Below are 17,510 nucleotides of genomic sequence, written 5' to 3'. Positions count from 1 at the left end.
GAAGCAAAGCCCAAACCACACCCACTGCCTGGAGTCCATTCTGACCCACAGCGCCCCTAGAGGACAGAGTGGAACTGCCCACAGGGTCTCCCAGGCTGTCAGTCTTCACAGAAGCAAAGCCCAAACCACACCCACTGCCATGTAGTCCATTCTGACCCACAGCGCCCCTAGAGGACAGAGTGGAACTGCTCCAGAGGTCTCCAAGGCTGTCAGTCTTCATGGAAGCAAAGCCCAATGCACACCCACTGCCACGGAGTGGATTCCGACTCTTAGTGACCCCGTGTGACACAATAGAAGTGCCCTGTGGCTTTACTAGGCTGCCATCTTTCCAGGAGCAGATCACCAGGCCTTCTCTCTTGGTGTATCAAACTACCCACCTTCTTGTTAGCAGATTATGAAGGAGAAGTGACTTAAAACTGATTTAGCTAGACTGTCATCAAATGTGGGGGTCCAGTTTTCCACAATTACAAACAACACTGCAACAGACATCCTCAAATACACTTCTCTGCCCACTAGGGTGAGGGTGTGTTTAGGACAGATTTTAGAAGTGGAATAGCTCAATCAAAGGGTTCTGTGCCTTGAAAATAGAGACTAGATTCTGCCCAGTTGCCCTGCAGAAGGTGTGCCTACGACAGGGAGTGTGCAGGGGCTGTCAGAAGGCACATAAAAGGTGGGACTCACTTTCCCCTGGAAAGACAGAAGTGGGAGAAGGAAAGAAAACCAGGGAGGTAGGGAGGAAGGAACGGTGTGGGTCCTGGGCAGGGGCCGTGTCTGAAGGGTCTGGCCCACACCTCACATACAGGTTGAATGCATGAGAAGTCTTTCCAGGACTGACAGCATCACTGTGCAGGATCATGAAGGGCTGAGCAAGAGGGCAGGAAACATGCTCCCACGGGGTGGCCGTGCCCAATGATGGGCTCATTTTACTGCAGGGGCCTGGAAGGGTTGCCTGGGGGCCTTTGCTGGGCTTGGGCATTCCATGTCAGACCTGGGCCTTGGCGGTGGTCAGCTGCTGGCCACATGGCTCCAGGCATGCTGTCTCCCCGGTCTTCTAGTCCCGCCAGATTCTGGAGGATGTAATCTAAATCCCACTCTTCGAGTTGCTGAAATGATGAAGTCAGTGGTTACAAGCTGTTCCAGGGCATTGACTCCCCAGCAGTGCCTGCTGCTGCTGCGGACGGAGGTGAGCGTGGGTATTTCACGCGGTGTGCTCGTGTCGGAGTTTGCACCTGGGCTCCCTGCCTTGCTGGGCAGCTGAATGAACCCCCCCCCCCCATTAAGGTGGGAGCTGTCTTTCTTGCCACCCACTTCCTTCCTGTCTTTTGGACAATCCTTAGTTTTGAAGGCTCTCCTGGTGTTTAAACAGTTAAATGCTCGACTTGATGGCAGTGGGTTTGGAAGGGAGGAAGTTAACCAAGAATGAGTGTATGTTATTTACAGTTTTTTCAAGAACTTGCAGCTCTATAATCCACTGTCGTCAACTCACAGCGCCCCTAGAGGATAGAGTAGAACTGCCTCATTGGGTTTCCAAGGCTGTCAGTCTTTACAGAAGCAGAATGCTGCATTTTTCTCCCGTAGAGTGGTTGGTGGGTTTGAACCACTGATCTTTTGGACTGGCACCTAAGTGCTTTAACCTCTGCACCACCAGGGCTCCTTGAAGCCCTCTCCAAAAAAAACCCCTCAAACTCGCTGCCATCAAGTCAATTCTGACCCCTCTCTATTGGGTTTCCAAGGCTGTAAATCTTTATAGAAGCGATTGCCTCATCTTTCTTCCATTTGAACAGCTGATGGGTTTGAACCACCAACCTTTTGGTTAGCAGCCAAATGCCTTCACCACTATACCACTATGTTGTTGTTGTTACATGCCGTTGAGTTGGCCCTGGCTCATAGCGACCCCTCCTTGGGTTTCCGAGGCGGTATCACTACAGAAGTAGGATTGCCAATAAAGTTTTATCTAAAACATGTAAACAGGCAAAAAGCAGGCGGCTTGGGCTTCCACGGCCATGCTGGAGCATTTCCTAACGAGCCTGCTTTCCTAAGGGACAGTCCCTTCGTCTGCACGAGGCTCTGCCTATTGCACAGCATTGAAGAACTGAGGAGAGAGGACTGCCCGGACGGGACAGCTTCATTGCCCGGTAGGACATGGACTAATGGCACCTGAGGTAGCAATTTTCTCTGTTCCTTTCTTTTTCCCCAGTGACTTCCCAAATCCCAGCTCCTCACAGTTGCTGGGAGCCAGCTTTGCCGTCCTGCTGGTCAACAAGCTACTACAACTCTAACAGGTGCTTGCTCTTCGTCTGTAGGGGGACGAGGACTCCCACACGTTTGTGGTGGTGGTTGAGAAGACGCACAGCAGAGGACACACCAGATCAGCAGTGTCTACGTGCACATTCTAGGACACTGATCATGTTCTTTGAGTTAATGCAACCCTCCTCACCTCCTCTGTGTCTGGGTTCTTCCTCCCCCACCAACATCAACTCTCTGGACTTTAGCATTTTGAGAAATTCTGACAGAGTCTTGTCCTATATTTTATCTATGGCGGTACAGGCGTGCCTCGGAGATACTGTGGGTTCATTTCTCAACCACCGTGACAAAGCGAGTCTTGCAATTAAGCACGTTTTCTGGTTTCCCAGTGCATGTACAAGTGATGTTGACGCTCTGCTATAGTCTATTAAGTGCACAATAGCGTGATGAAGAAGTCTGAAATATTCTGAGAATGACTACATTGGGACAGAAGGACGTGAGCACATGCTGTTGGCAACATGGCACCAACAGACCTGTTCAATGCAGGGTTGGCACAGACCTTCAATTTGTATAGAACACAGTGTCTGCAACAGGCAATAAAGCAAGGGATGCCTGCAGATGGTATCTGTGCACACTTGGAATTAGAATTCTGTGGAGAGCCCTAAGTCTTAAGGACTGATGGGACATGGTGAGTGACTAATTGAGCAACGGCTCCCATAAACAGGTTGATACTTTTAAGTGTCCCCATATGGGTTGATGCTGTTAAGTGTCCTTGTAGGTTGGGCTCTCGCTCTTAGGACACTTAACAGCATCAACCCATATGGGGACACTTAAAAGTATCAACCTGTTTATGGGAGCCGTTGCTCAATTAGTCACTCACCATGTCCCATCAGTCCTTAAGACTTAGGGCTCTCCACAGAATTCATTGCTTTTCCTCTTTAGAAGAGGCTGGGATCACCTTGTCCTCATTCTTAACTTGCCCTGAGGATAGTTCGTCTGCCGGGACCATACCCCCTGGAACTGGGAAGTTGGAGGTGAACCTGAACCGGGGGTCAACAGTGGTTTGGGGCTAGGCTTGAGCCAGTCTGTGCAGGTCAGCTACCTGCGTCCCCAGTGCACGTGGTAGGGGGCCTGGAGACACCCACCTGAAGGGAGAGCACTGGCTGGTTGGCTTGAGGTCCCCCTGGTGGCGTCTCTGGTCTTGGATCTTGTCGGGGTGTCTCCTTTGCCCGGGTGTGGTCGCCGCAGGCTAAGGCCTGGGCCCCCTGGGTCACTTTATGGAGTATGTCTCTCTCTATCAGCCTCCTCCTCTCCCGTCGCAGGGCTCTGAGGCCCACAGAAGTGGAACTCTGGTGGGCTGATAAGGTGGTGCTGGGACCCTCTGTTGTTAGGGTGTCCTCTGCATGGGTGGAAGTGGGGCCTTCTCCCTGAAGCCCCCTGGGAGGACACTGGGGCTCTCTGGTGCTGAAGGAGATGCCTTCTAGGTTGCCTTCCTGCCACGTGGGGCTCTCCTCAGGGATCCTGGCAAGATAGCTGGTCTCACCATGGCTCTGGAAAGGCCCTCGGGGGCCTCTTCCTTCCTGAGAGGAGGAATCCAGGGTGCCGGACTTCTGCTCACTCCCGTACTCCTCAGCGAATTCCACAGGCACCGGAGCTGGCTCCTGTGAAGAAGAGGTCCGTCCTTAGCAGGGACATACCATAAGGATTTGTTATTGCTAACCTCAGGGAATTGTCTCCTAAAGCTTCAGAATTGTCTGGTGTCACAGAGGGAGTGGGTGTCTCTGCGTGTGTGCGTGTGTTTCTGTGTGTGTGTGTGTGGGAGGGCCCTGGCGCCGACTGCTGTGACCACTTCTGTAGTCACACCTCAGTTTTAGCTGCACCAAAAGGTCTTACCTGACATGAACCAACAGGCATGACCACGTTTCAGAGATACTTGGCCTTCGAGCATGGCTTGACACACAGTGATACAGAGGGCAGTGGTGGGTCAGTGGTAGAATTCTCACCTTCCACGCAGGAGACCCGGGTTCAGTTCTTGGCCAGTGCACCTTATGTGCAGCCAACCCCTGTCTGTCAGTGGGGCTTGTATGTCCTCAGGATGCTGAACAGGTTTCAGCGGAGCTTCCAGACTAAGAGGGACCAGGAAGAAAGGCCTGGTGATCTACTTCCAAAAATCAGCCAGCGAAAGCCCAGAGGAACACAGTGGTCCCACCCACAGCTGATGGTGGAGATGGGCATGACTGGGCAGCGTCTCATTCCATTGTGCGTGGGCTCACCATGTGCTGGGGAGTGACTCAACAAGCAGACAAAGCACATTGATAAATACAAACCCAAGACGACCCTGGGAAGCTCCCACTAAGACATGTTCTTAGTTGGAGATGACGACACACCAGGTGTCCTGCTTCGATGTATGAGAATAGAGCAGAGTTTAAGCAATGGAGCAACGTTTAAATGATCAACAATAGCAACAATAGGCACTGCTTGTCACTGCCTGTGTACCTGGACAGCGCAGAAGGTCTAATCATCTCCCAGCCCCAGGATGGAGGGCCCGTTACAGCTGCCACTTGACACATGAGGAAAGTGAGGCTCAGAGCGTGGAGTGTGAGGTCCAAGGCCACACGGCCATTAAGTGGCAGCAGGAGGAAATCCAGGCCCTTTGACTCTAAAGCATGACTTTGTTGGCCCAGAATTAAAAAAAAAAAAGAAAGAAAAATGCAGGAGAGTTCCCAAATTGATTGTAGGAATGAAGAAAATGCAAACTAAAGTCATGTGGGCATTTGTCACCTGAACCAGTGCTGGGCTTGTCCACCCGGCCATTTCTCCTGTGTCTGGGTCATCGCAAACACATTTTTGGGCCTGGCTGTGAGGTAGGCGATTTCTGCCACGGTGATGGACTGGACAAGTTCTCAGCTGGCACAGTGCTTGAGCCCCTCCTCCCGCTCAATGAAGATGGTGGGTCACCCGGCATTTGGCTGAGCGGGTTCGGTCTGGTGCTGGTCCAGTTTCTGGGGGCATTCACACCTTGGCTCCATTCACATTTTGGAAGTGGGTTAAATCCCAAACCAAACCCATTGCTGGCAATTCTGATTCACAGTGTCCCTAGAGGACAGAATAGAACTGTCCCAGAGGGTTTCCAAGGCTGTCGATCTTTACAGAATCAGACTGACTGTCTCATCTGTCTCAGCCATGGAGTGACTGGTGGATTCAAACTGTTGACCTTTTGGTTAGCAGCCAGATGCCTTAGCCACTGTGCCACCAGACCTCTTTGGAAGTGCATTGTTGTTGTTGTTGTTGTTTTTATGTGCCGTCGAGTCGGCCCCAACTTATAGCGACCCCTCCTTGGGTTTCCGAGGCAGTATCACTACGGAAGTAGGATTACCCAACCTTCCTTCCAAGGAGTGGCTGGTGGGTTTGAACCGCCAGCCTTCTGCTTAGCAGTCAAGTGCTTTAGCCACCATGCTACCAGAGCTCCTTGGAAGTGCATTAGAGCCCCTAATATGTTTTCACTTAGTCAAGACCACATGAAGAGAGCTGACAGGTCTGGCCAGTTGAGGACCTGCATGATGATGATGAACTCTGTAAAGGCAGAAACCTATTTGTAGCACCAAGCTGCTGCCTGTATACAGAATCCTTGATCTTAACAGAATTCTTGAATCAGGGAGTGTCCCGGGGAGGTTTCAAATGGTCTTGTGTCTTCTCACATTTATTCGAGGTGGGTTTTTTTTGGTTGTTGTTAGTTGCTGTGGAGTCGACTCCGATTCATGGTGACCCGTGTGTAACAGAGTGGAACTAACTGCTGGCACCATGGGGTTTTCAGTGTGGCCCTTCAGAAGCAGGACACCAGGCCTGCCTTCTGAGGCGTCTCGGGTGAGTGCAAACCAGCCACCAACCTTTCGGCTAGTCATTCAGTGCTACTGTTGTTCGTGTCACCCAGGGACTCCCACTGCATCAATGTGCGTTTGGGGAGCTGTTTATACACGAGGCTCGAGCCGGGCTGGGGGGTTCACAGGCAGCTCTCAGCCCAGGTGGGTTAAGGGAGAGAGAGGCACTGAGGAGAATGGATCATAACCGCTAGGCCAGTGGCTCGGAGGGTGGTAAGAAAAAAAATAGGATGGAGGTGGGGTGGGGGCAAAAGGAGGAAGGGGCAGAATCGGAAAACCGACTCCCTGCTGAGCCCTCGGTGCTGCTGGGCTCCCTGGCGGGGGTCTGGCGTGGTGGTTTGCATCTGGAGAAATGATAGGAGCTTGCAGGGATGCCCCAGTGGCCATCAAGTCGGCCTTGGCTCATGGCGCCCCCATGTGTGTCAGAGTGGAACTGCGCCCATAGGTTTTCAGTGGCTGATTTTTCAGAAGTTGGTGGTGCATTCGTGAAAAGCATTCTGCTTCTAACCAAAAGGTTAGCAGTTTGAACCCACCAGCCGCCCCGTGGGAGAAAGATGAAGTAGTCCGCTTCGGCAAAGATTTACAGGCTGGGAAACCCACAGGGCAGGTCTGCTTTGTCCCACAGGGCTGCTGTGAGTCAGAACGGACCTGACGGCAGCTTTTCTGGTTTTCCGATCACCAGGCATTTCTTCCAAAATGCTGCTGGGTGAATGTGAACTTCCAACCTTTCAGAGAGTGGCCCAGGTGTTAACTGGGCCACCCAGAAGCTCCAGGAGATGCTAGAACCGCACTTTGAACCACTTTAAATCCAAATTCCTTTTAGACTGTAATGAGAGCCATAGAGACCCATGTCCACGTGCATGTACATACGTGTACAAAGACGTCTGCATACCCCATTCTGCCCGCAGGGTCCCAGGCATGGTGGATCCCCAAGGCCTGAGTCCCACAGACCTCATAAGGATCCGTGTTGGCTGCAGCCACCCAGCTCCTGGATGGAGCTCCATCGATGGCAGGGTCCTCAGCCAGCTCCTCTGACAGGTCGGGAATCAGAGCGGTTTGGTCTCGCTGGAAGATGAATAGCTCCTCTTCCTCGCAGTCCGACTGTTGAGACAAGTGTGTGTGGGGCTTTCAGATTACACAGCAGCAGGCAGGGCCAGGAGGGCCTCAGCCCCGCCAGCCCCCAGTCCTCACCCTCGCAGGCCTGCCCTGCCTTCCCACTCAAACCCAGCCTGGGAAGAGCCAGTTCTCTATCACAGCAGCCTTGCCCTGCACTGGCTGACTCCATCCACTGACAAGTGAGCTCAGCAGCACCCTTTTGTGGTGTTGGAGTCAGGGCTCTCCGGTGGCGAAGTGCCTAAGACATTTGACTGCTAACCAGAAGGCTGGCGGTTCAAACCCACAGCCACTCCTCAGAGGAAGATGGGGCAATCTACTTCCATAGAGATACTGCCTCGGAAACCCAAGGATGGGTCACTATGAGTTGGAATCAACTCAACAGCAGTGAGTTTGGTTTGGCTTATTATTATTTTTTTTTTTTGGGAGGGGGGATGCTGCAGGAACCTACCACCTGAGACCTTTCATACAGCAGGTGCCCGGTTAACATGTGGTGATGGATGCACAAGGCCACAAGAGCAGAGTCCAGTCCACAGCCTCTCCTGTGACTGTGAGCTACCGCTAATGACACAGAGTCTGGGTTTGCCATCTCTATGGCAGGGGGTGCTGGTACCCACCCTGTCCTCCTCATCCCCAGATGAGATCTAAAGGGTCGTGCTCTAGAACTGTGGAGTGCTGGGGTCTAGTTACCTTCTCCCCATTGGCCTCCCAGGTCCTGGGGCCCAGAAAGCTGTCTCCTTCACCTGTGCAGGTGCCCCAGGGAGAACTTGAACCTGGGCCCATCACTTCTAAAACCCATGCCCTTCCTCTGGGCCCTCAGTCTCAACTAGTCTGCAGTGTGGTGCTGGGGGCTCCTGCCTGACACTCCGCCCACCCTACCTTGTTGCAGAGCCACCGTTGTATCTCACACACATGTTCATGTCCATGTCCCAGGTATGCGGGGAAGCTGGAACTGTCTGTTTACACCTGAATTCCAAGTCACTTCCCATCACTGAACGTTCTCTTAATCAGTAGAAACTAGGAATACAGTCACTGTCAAGATGAGGTGGGGTCTGGGATAGAGCTGTAATGTTTCAAAGGGCTTTGTGAATGTTTGTTGAGTGACTGCAGGTGATCAGTAGTAACAGTGACTGTGTATTGAGCATGTACCATGCTGCTTCAATGTGAGTGACTTGATCATCATGACAGTGCCATAAGGTACACATACAAGGGTGCAGTTAAGCCAGCCTCTTAGGAAACGGGCTGAGAGACTTGAAGGCATTTGCTTGTGAATAGACAACCAGAAAAGCAGAGCTGGGGGTTGAACCCAGGTAGTGTGGAGCCCCAGCCCTTAACTCCCACATGATACTGTTGGCTGTCTGTGCTGCACACAAACCAGCCCAGGTGTTTGCCCGGACAGGGGTGACTTTCTTCATGCTGTTTGTTGGGCACCTGCTCTGGGCCAGGAACTTTATGCAAATCTCAGATTTGACCCAGTGAGGACCAACTATGGTTCGCAGCCCAGGAAACAGGTGAACTAGGTGAGGTCACCTCGCCCAGGTAACACAGCCAGTGAGCAGCCAGTGGGTCGTCTTGATGCAGAAGCTGCAGCTCTTTGTGCTCTGCTCTGTGCTGTTCCCGGCCCTCTGCTGGGCCAGGACGCCAGCACCCAGAGCCCGACTGGTTTCAGCACATTGTGGTGAGCCCTTGGAGCAAAGAAGTGACTGCAAGGAAGCTGAGCAACCAGACATGTCCGGAGGACAAGGCAGAGAATGCGGCAGACGCGGAACAAAGGATGGAGCAGGATGCCGGAACCCAGAAAACACAGCTGTCAGTATGGCCGGATGGTGGGGAACAAAGTCAGCTCCACTCCCTTCACCACCGTCATTAAGGGCAGAGGGAGAAGCCCAGAGAGGGGTGCTGCAAATTTGTCCCTGGATCGGCGTCCTGTCAGGGGAGAAAGACAGTCAGGGCCCCGGGGGAGAGCTCTGCTTACCGAGGAGGAATCCGAGTCCAGGGATGGAATCTGTGCCTTGACGGCCTCCAGGATGGCGCCCCAAGGAGAGCCTGGCAGGGCTGCCACATCCCTGGATGCCATGAAGCCTGGTCATGGGCTGCCTCTCAGCATGCCATCATCTAGGGAGCCCTGGGGAGGACACACAGTGAGGCAAGAAGGGTCCAGGTGGTTAAAGGTCTGAAGAGAGGGGGCTGCTGCTTCAAAGCACCCACCACCCCGTAGGAGATGGAAACAGACTGTCAGACTCCTGCCTTGTTTTCCCCTTCTGGTTCTCCAGTGTTCTTTCACTAAGTGCTGGGCTCTGAGCTTGCTCCATGTGTATGTAGTGCGTCCATAGTACATATGTGGTCTACCTATGCTAATGTATGTGTATGTGATGTATCATGATGTATATAGATAACATATGTATATGATATACAACGATATATGTGATAAATGTGTATTTCATTCTGTTTTACATAGGGTTGCTGGGAGTCGGAACCAACTCAACCGTACCTAACAATATATATATACACACACATGTATATGCTCAGATTTGCTCGAATTGTCCCAACAACTCCAGTGACATACAGACCGTTATTATCACCATTTTACAGGCTCAGAGAGGTTACATGGTTGGTAAATGGCAAAGGGAGAATGGGGTTCTAAGGGGGATTTCAAGCCTACTGCCCTTTACTGCCCCTCACAGAAAAAGTGACTTCTTGTATTCCCCAAGAGATTTCTTGTCCTCGAGATTTCTTGTGGTGATGGCCCCATGGTACTTACCCCTTTTGCCCAGGCACTGGGCTAGCCCTGCCCTGCTGTTTCCTCTGCAGGGAAGTGGGGCCTGGTGTCTGGGAAGAGAGAGGCCCCTCTCGTGCACCCCCAGGCCCCAAACCCTCATTTGTGCCTCTCCCGGTGGTTACTGCCTGGTCTCTTTGGACCAGTGCTGTCCAGTAGAATGCAATGTGAATCATGTCTGTAGTTTCATATTTTCTGGGAGTCACATGAAAAGGAACATGTCTTAGTTCTCCAGTGCTTCTATAACAGAAATACCGCAAGTGTATGGCTTTAGCAAACAAATTTATTCTCTTACGGTTTAGGAGGCTAGAAGTCCAAGTTCAGACTACTGGCTGGAGGGGAAGACTAGGCTAGAAGTTCCCAGTTAAGAGTGCTGGCTCCAGGGGCTGGGTGGAGGCTCCTTGACCTTGGACTTCAGCTCTGCCTTTTGTTCCAGGCCCACTGGAGCAAGCTGGAGGCTTCTGACTCACGCAGCTGCTGAGTCTGACAAATCCAAGATCGGCAAGTAAAACAGCACATTGTTGGCTCACAGGCTTTTCAGGCAACAATCTCAAGATTAGCAGGCAACACAGCAGACTGCTGGTTCAAGTTCAGGAACTGGAGATGAAGACTAAACCAAATGCAGGATCCTTTTTATATATACTAAGGAACTCTGATGGCACAGTGACTAAGGCATTTGACTGCTAGCCAGAAGGCTGGCAGTTCAAACCCACCAGCTGCTCCATGGAAGGAAGACAGGGCAATCTACTTCCATAAAGATTTATGGCCCCAGAAACCCAATGGGGGTCGCTATGAGTTGGAGTCAACTTGACAGCAGTGGGTTCGGTTTTCTATATATACTGGAAGCAGGCCAAACCCCGGAAGGCAACTCTCCCTCAACCGAATAACTGCTTACAGCAGATTCCACCATGGAGGTAATTACACAATGTCCAGTCATCATGGGGAATAACCACATCCAGCTGCCAAGGCACTCAAAATTACAGCCCAGCCAAAGTGACACACAACTACTACAGAACAAGTGAACTTAATATGCTTTATTTAACCCAATATATTCAAAATATTGTTTAGACATGCAGTCAATGTAAAATTAATGAGACATGTATATATATGTGTGTGTGTGTGTGTGCTAAGTCTTGGAAATCTGGTGTCTATTTTGTACTTGTAGCACATTCACTTTAGATTCAGCACGTTTGGAGGTTCAGTGGCCACATGGTCACTGCCCCTGAACTGGATAGCACAGCTCTAGTGCATGCGTTCCCTGAGGGCAGGTGCTGTGCCTTACTTCTCTCTGTAATCCCAGCCCCAGCTCAGGGTCCTGGGACGTGTTTGATGAATGGATGCAACGGTCCAGTTTCCTTCCCCAGTTTTTGAAATTCTGATCCTTGGGTCAGCGGAGGAGGCTTTACCTATGAACATCTTCTCATGAATCTTCACAGCACCCTGTTGGCATCTTCATCTTACAGATGAGGGGATCGAGGTTCAGGGCAGTGAAGTGACTTGCTGCAGGTCCCATAATAAGAAAGGGTGAGCCAGAGCTGCTCAACGCTCAGGGGAACCCGGGGAAACCGCAGGGGGCGTGAGTAGGTCTTCTGAGCTCACGGAGGGGAGGAAGGCAGGTGCACGGGGCAACCTGCACTGGGGAAGCAGGCGTGGTCTCGTCTGGTCCATACATGAGGCCGTGTTTTTGGAGTGAGAGCTGTGCTTGGACGCAGTATTTCATGGGGCAAGAGAATCAGAGAGAGGACCGGGGGGGAGGGGCGGGGGGCGGCGCTGGAGACTGTTAACCTGTTAAGCTGGAGCCGTTAAGCGGATGAAGAGAGAAAAAGGCATTACAAGTAGGACGACGAGCCTGCACTGGGGCTCAGAGGAGTGAAAAACATGCTTGACGAAGAAGGTATCAGTGGCTGGAGTATGCGGTGAATACGGGCCAGAGCGCGAACGATCCTGGAGGCCAAGCAGAGGAGCTCGGCTCAGGGCAGATGCCACTGGAAAGGGAAGCGCGGAGCCGCCTCTGAATGCTGACTCCACGTCCGTTTCTTGGCTGCAGCCCGTTGGCCCGCCCTCAAACCGCCTGCTAAGAGGCAGCCGGTTGTCATGACAACTAGACGCCAACAGCCTCCGGGCTGAAATCTTAAATTCTAAAGCTGGGAAGCAGGAAATTTTGTCTTTCTCCTTACCCAAGGGGCTCTGGTACTGAAGTGGTTAAAACATTTACGATCCTAACCAAAAGGTCAGAGGTTCAAACCCACCAGCCGCTCCACGAGAGGAAAATGAAGACAGTTTGCTTCTGTAAAGACTTACAGAAACTCGAGTTGGTCCTATAGGGTGGCTATGAGTGGGGATGACTCTCTAGCCACTCCTCAGCCCGTTTTCCCAGGGTTTCGTCTAACTCCCGACTTTTACAGTGAAGCTGCGGGAGCCCGAGTCCACTCACCTCAGGCCTCAGCCTCCCCTGTCTACGCGGTCCTAACAAGGATATAAACAGTCTATAGCGCGTCACTTCGGTCGAGTTCGCCCCCTCCGATTCCCTCTGTCAGGAGAGAACTACACTCTGGGACTTCCAACTTCGTTCCCCCCCCCCTTCCCGGGCTTGGGGCGTCCTGCCTCTCCTGCAACAGGATTGGATCAGTGGGCCAGTGGAGGGGCGGGGCAAGGCAAGCTCCACGTGCTCATAGGCTACCGCGGGCGTCACTCCGTCATGTGGGCGAGCTGACCGGAAGGTCCGGGTGCCGGTCGCCCAATTCCACAGCGCCCGGAGCTGCCCCGCCGGGGACCCGCGAGTGTCCCGGCGTGCTCCGCGCCCTCCCGCAAGCACTTCCGGGGCAGGCGCCGGGGCGAGCAAGTATTACTCTGTGGCGACGGAGCCGAGAGAGCTGGGGGCGGCCGCGGTCCGACTGAGCGCGGCAGAGGCGAGCGGGCCGCCGAGTTGGCGGCAGCGGCCGGACTGTGGCCAGAGGCCTGAAGCCCGGCTCAGGTAGGCTCCGCGGCGTTTGGGCCGTCAGGTGCCGGCACCTGCTGCCCGCTTGTGAGGCCTGGCCCCGGCGGGAGGCGGCCTAGCCCCTTCACCTGCTCGCCGTGTGATTTTATCATCCAAGCTTTTCGTTTCTAGCGGTGCAGAATGCCATGTGTGCCTAGGGCGGCGAGGAGGCGACAAGCCAGGTTGTTAACTCGAGACTCGCCACGGGCCTGTGAATGAAGTTTCTAAGCTCTAATAGTCCGTTCCCTGCTGCAAGCCCCCCGGGTCGTTTTAACTCACCATGTCCGGGAGGGAGGGGTGCCTTGTGGGCGCGACAGTGGGCCGCCAGCGTCATCTTTTCTAACGACTTCATTTGTGTGTTTGTGTGTTTATTTTAAAAGCAACGGATATTTAGCATTTAAAGAATGCACAGGACCGAAGGGCAGAATGAAAGTTCAAGGGTCCTGTGTACAATTTTACTTCTTGAAGATGTGTTCTGGAAGCAACCCGCTGTATTAATTTATTCTCCTCTTGCTGTGGAGCATCTGTCTGTCATGTGGTAGGGCAGTAACCCAAAGGCTTAGCCTTCCAGAGGCACCGAGGAAGGACGTCCTTGCAGTCTACTTCCTTCCAGAAAATCAACTATTGACAGGTCACTGGGGCACATGTGAGGTCACCATAAGTTCTACTCTGGCACGTGTGAGGTCGCCATCAAGTTGGAATCGACTGGTCTGGTAGCCACTTGATGGCTCCCTGGCGGCCACATCTCTCTCTGTAGGTTCCATGAGCTGGGGTCCGGTTCCAGTTGTCCCTCAGCACTCTGAAGGGTCCCAGAGATGTGAGTGAGTGTCCAGTGAATGGAGAGCTCACATGGACGGCTCCCTGGAGGAGGCATTTGGAGTAAAAGGACACCCCCGCAGAACGTTTGAGCTTTGTATTGAGAACAGCCCTGGACTGACTCTCAGCTTGTTTGGATCCTCATCCAGGCTCTGCTGGCCAGGACTCTTGTGGGCCCGGCTTTCACATCCTCCAGGGGAGCGGCTGGTGATCTCAGGTCCTGCATGTGTGTAGGTCCTGGGGTTCCAGGAAGCAGGGGCTTGCCCCTAACTTTGTGACCTGCTTGCCCCATATTCCATACAGATACTCCCCCTTGGGGACTTTAAATTCTTTGTTCCTCCACTCTGGTGGCTTGTTTGTTGTTTGGCCATCTTGGCTGTCCCCTGGGCTTGGAAGCATTCTTTAAACAGGCATATGTATGAACTGATGGTGCCTGTGGCCTGCAGGCCATTTGAGTGCGACATGGCCTCCTTTGTTTTCTCCTTCTCTCCCTTTTCCACCCAGAATAGAAGACAAGACTGATGTCACTCCTGGCTCTAAAGGTCCTACTAAGAAGCTAAGGACTTGGTCTTGAGTTGGGTAGGATTCCTGGAGTAAAGGACCATCCTGGTTTGCCATTACCAGCCTTGTCCCATCTCAGGGAAGGTGTCCCCAGATTTAACAGCTGCCTCCCCACCCCCTCATCTCCCTCACTTCCAGGGAATGCCTGGGGGAATTCTTAGACAGCTGACCTTTGCTAAGCACCAGGCATATCCTAGTTTCTGTATTGGAGCTTTCTTTCCATTTTTCAAAACTTATTATTATTTTTAATTTTTGCTGCATTTCCTGCCCTCCCCTCCCACCCCTGATAACCAACAAGAAAGTTTCTTTCCATATATAAACCTTTCCTTGACTTTTTACAATAATGAGCTAATACAATATTTGTCCTTCTGTGATTGACTTACTTCACTCAGCGTAATTTCCTCCAAGTTCATCCACGTTATGCAGTGTTTTACAGATTCTACATTATTCTTTAGTGTTACATAGTGTGATGGTTATGTTTGTGTGTAGCTTGGCTGGGCCTGGTTGAGTGGCTGGACAGCTGGTGGTAGTACTCCCCATAATGAGACTGGTAATCAGCTCCATAGTGGGATGTACCACAAGCAGCTGAGTAGCTGCCTTTGGGATGTGGTCTGCTTCCTATATATAAGGAGACACCTTGGGAATGGTCTCTAGCCTGTGGCACGCTTGGACCCTACATGTAGCTGTGTCTTTGTTGCTCAGTAGCCTGCTATGCTCTGCCGACCTTGGGACTTACAATGGACTTAAGTTAATGGCCTGCCATGTGGTTTGGTAACATCGGGACTGTGCCTTTTTACTTGTCAACCTTGGGGCTTCTCAGCCTCAGTAGCAGCTGTCTGAGTGAAGAAATGCCTCTAGCTCCAGTGGGCCGGGAGCAGGAGGCAGAGCTGAACTTCAAGGTTGAGGGGCTTTCAGCCAGCCCCTAGAGCCCAGCACTTTGAACTTGGACTTAAAGCCTCCAAATCATAAGAATAAACTCCTGTTTGTTAAGGCCATCCCATTTGTGTTGTATTCTTGTCAGAGCAGCACTAGGTAACCAGAACACATAGTATTCCATTGTGTGCATGTACCGTTGTTCAAAACTTATTTTTAAAATTCACAGGCACTTATTTTGGTATTTGGATCTACAAGTTTCAACAAATACATAGTCATTTATCTACCACTGTAATCAAGTACAGAACAGTGCCATCACCCCCAAAATTCCCTCTTGCTGCCCCCTCATCCTCAGTACCACTGATCTGTTCTCCAACCTCCTGAATGCCATATAAAAGGAAGCCTCCAGTAGGCAGCCTTTTGAGTTTGACTTATTCCATTTGGTGTAATGCATTTGCAGTTTATCCATGTGTTGCATGCAACAACTGTTCCTCCTTTTTATTGCTGGGTAGCATTCCATTGTATGATGTACCACAGTACAGCTATCCATTCTTCGTGTGTTTTTAAAAGCAGTGCTGGGAGGTGCCAAGAGTCACCCTTTAGACAGTGAGGAGCAAGGGACTTGGAGATGCTAAATAGTAGAACTAAGGTGTTTTTTTTTTTTTTTTTTTTAAATTGTTGTGAAAATATACATAACATATACCATCTGTGGTAGTGGAGGTTGTGTGCTGACTTGGCTGGGCTTTGGTTTTGAGTAGCATAGCAGCTGGTTACAGTTATTCTGCATGATGAAATTGTAATCACCTCCAGGGTAGAATCTGCTAGGTGGAAAGGGAGCTGCCTGCTTCCAGTGTATTATGGAGAAACTTTGAGAAAGGTCTCTAGCTTTCTGGCACATCTGGGTCCTGTATTTGGCCAAGTCTTCATCTCCAGTTCCTGGACTTGATCTAGTGGCCTGCCGTGTTGCCTGTTGATCTTGGGATTGCTCCTGGACTTGAACCAGTGGTCTGCTGTGTTGTCTGCCAATCTTGGAATTGTGCCATTTTACCTGCTGACCTTGGGTTCATCAGCCTCAGCAGCCAGCAGCTGAGTTAGGAGACATCGCTAGTTCCAGTGCCTGGAAGAAGAGGCAGAGCTGAAGCCCAAGGTCAGGGGGCCTTCACCTAGCCTTTTGAGCTGGCACTCTGAATTTGGACTTCTAGCCTCCTGAACTGTAAGAGAATAAATTCCTGTTTTTAGAGCCATCCACTTCCACTTGTGGTATTCCTGTTACAGCAGCACTCAAGAACCTAGACACATCTCAACAATTACTACATGTATAATTCAGTGGCACTGACATTTCTCAAGTTGTGCACCCATCTCACTGTCTTTATTCAAATCATCCCACCACTGTTAAGATAAACTCAGTGCCTCCTAAGCAAAAACTCCCCCTTTCCTCCTCCCTCCCACCCCTGTAACCACTAATAAGCTTTGATTGCTGTGTATTTGCTTAGTTCATGTAAGTGAGATCATATAGTATTTGTTCTTCTGTGACTGACTTATGGTCAGCATGACATCGTCCAGGGTCATCCATGTCGAGCCATGTATCAGGACTTCATTTCTCTTTATGGCTGTATGGTATTCCAGGGTGGGTATGTACCTACATTTTGTTTATCTGTTGATGGACATTTAGATTGTTTCCACCTTTTGGCCTGTTGTGAAAAGTATTGCAGTAAACGTTGGTATACAGTTTTGTCATCCTACTTTCAATCCTTCTGGATATATACCTAGGGTAGAGATTGCTGGGGAAGATATTTTAGGTATTAGACCCTTATCTGACAGATGATTCCTGAAAATTTTCTCCCATTGTATAGGTTGTTCTTCTCTTGATAAAGTTCTTTGATGAAATAACAGTATTTAATTTTTATGAAGTCCCATTTATCTCTTTTGTCTTTTGTTGCTTGTGCATTTGTTGTCATACCTGGTAATGCATTGTTAAAAACTAGGTACCTCAGTCTTGCTCCTACATTATCTTCTAAGAATTTGTGGTCTTATTTTTCATATTTAGGTCCTTCCTTGTTCTATTGTGAATTGGTTTTTGTGTATGGTGTGAGGCATGGATCCTGTTTCATTCTTCTGCATGTGGAAATCTGATTTGCCCAGCATCATTTGTTGAAGACCCTTCTTCACTGAATGGACTTAGTCCCTTGTCAAAAATTATTTGGCCTTAGATATATGGATTTGTTTCTGATCTCTCAGTTCTAGTTCATTGGTCTATATGTCTATTGTTATA

General features: G+C 50.9%; 1 protein-coding gene across 1 annotated transcript in view; it reads right to left on the bottom strand.

Annotated features, from left to right (window-relative positions):
* DNAAF8 (dynein axonemal assembly factor 8) overlaps window positions 1-9,312 on the bottom strand; it is a 14,381-nt gene extending 5,069 nt beyond the window's left edge. Inside the window, exons 1-4 of the mRNA XM_042780801.1 lie at window positions 9,211-9,312; window positions 7,074-7,223; window positions 3,390-3,902; window positions 989-1,103 (exon numbers count right to left, since the gene is read on the bottom strand). Coding sequence (XP_042636735.1) covers window positions 989-1,103; window positions 3,390-3,902; window positions 7,074-7,223; window positions 9,211-9,312 — 880 coding nt within the window. The remainder of the gene's footprint in view (window positions 1-988; window positions 1,104-3,389; window positions 3,903-7,073; window positions 7,224-9,210) is intronic.
* Between the last annotated feature and the right edge of the window lie 8,198 nt (window positions 9,313-17,510).

The sequence above is a fragment of the Orycteropus afer genome, unplaced genomic scaffold (assembly GCF_000298275.1).
Source record: "Orycteropus afer afer isolate SDZICR_OR568_19922 unplaced genomic scaffold, OryAfe1.0 scaffold00061, whole genome shotgun sequence".
Classification (NCBI taxonomy): domain Eukaryota; kingdom Metazoa; phylum Chordata; class Mammalia; order Tubulidentata; family Orycteropodidae; genus Orycteropus; species Orycteropus afer.
This window is presented reverse-complemented; position numbering and strand designations above follow the sequence as displayed.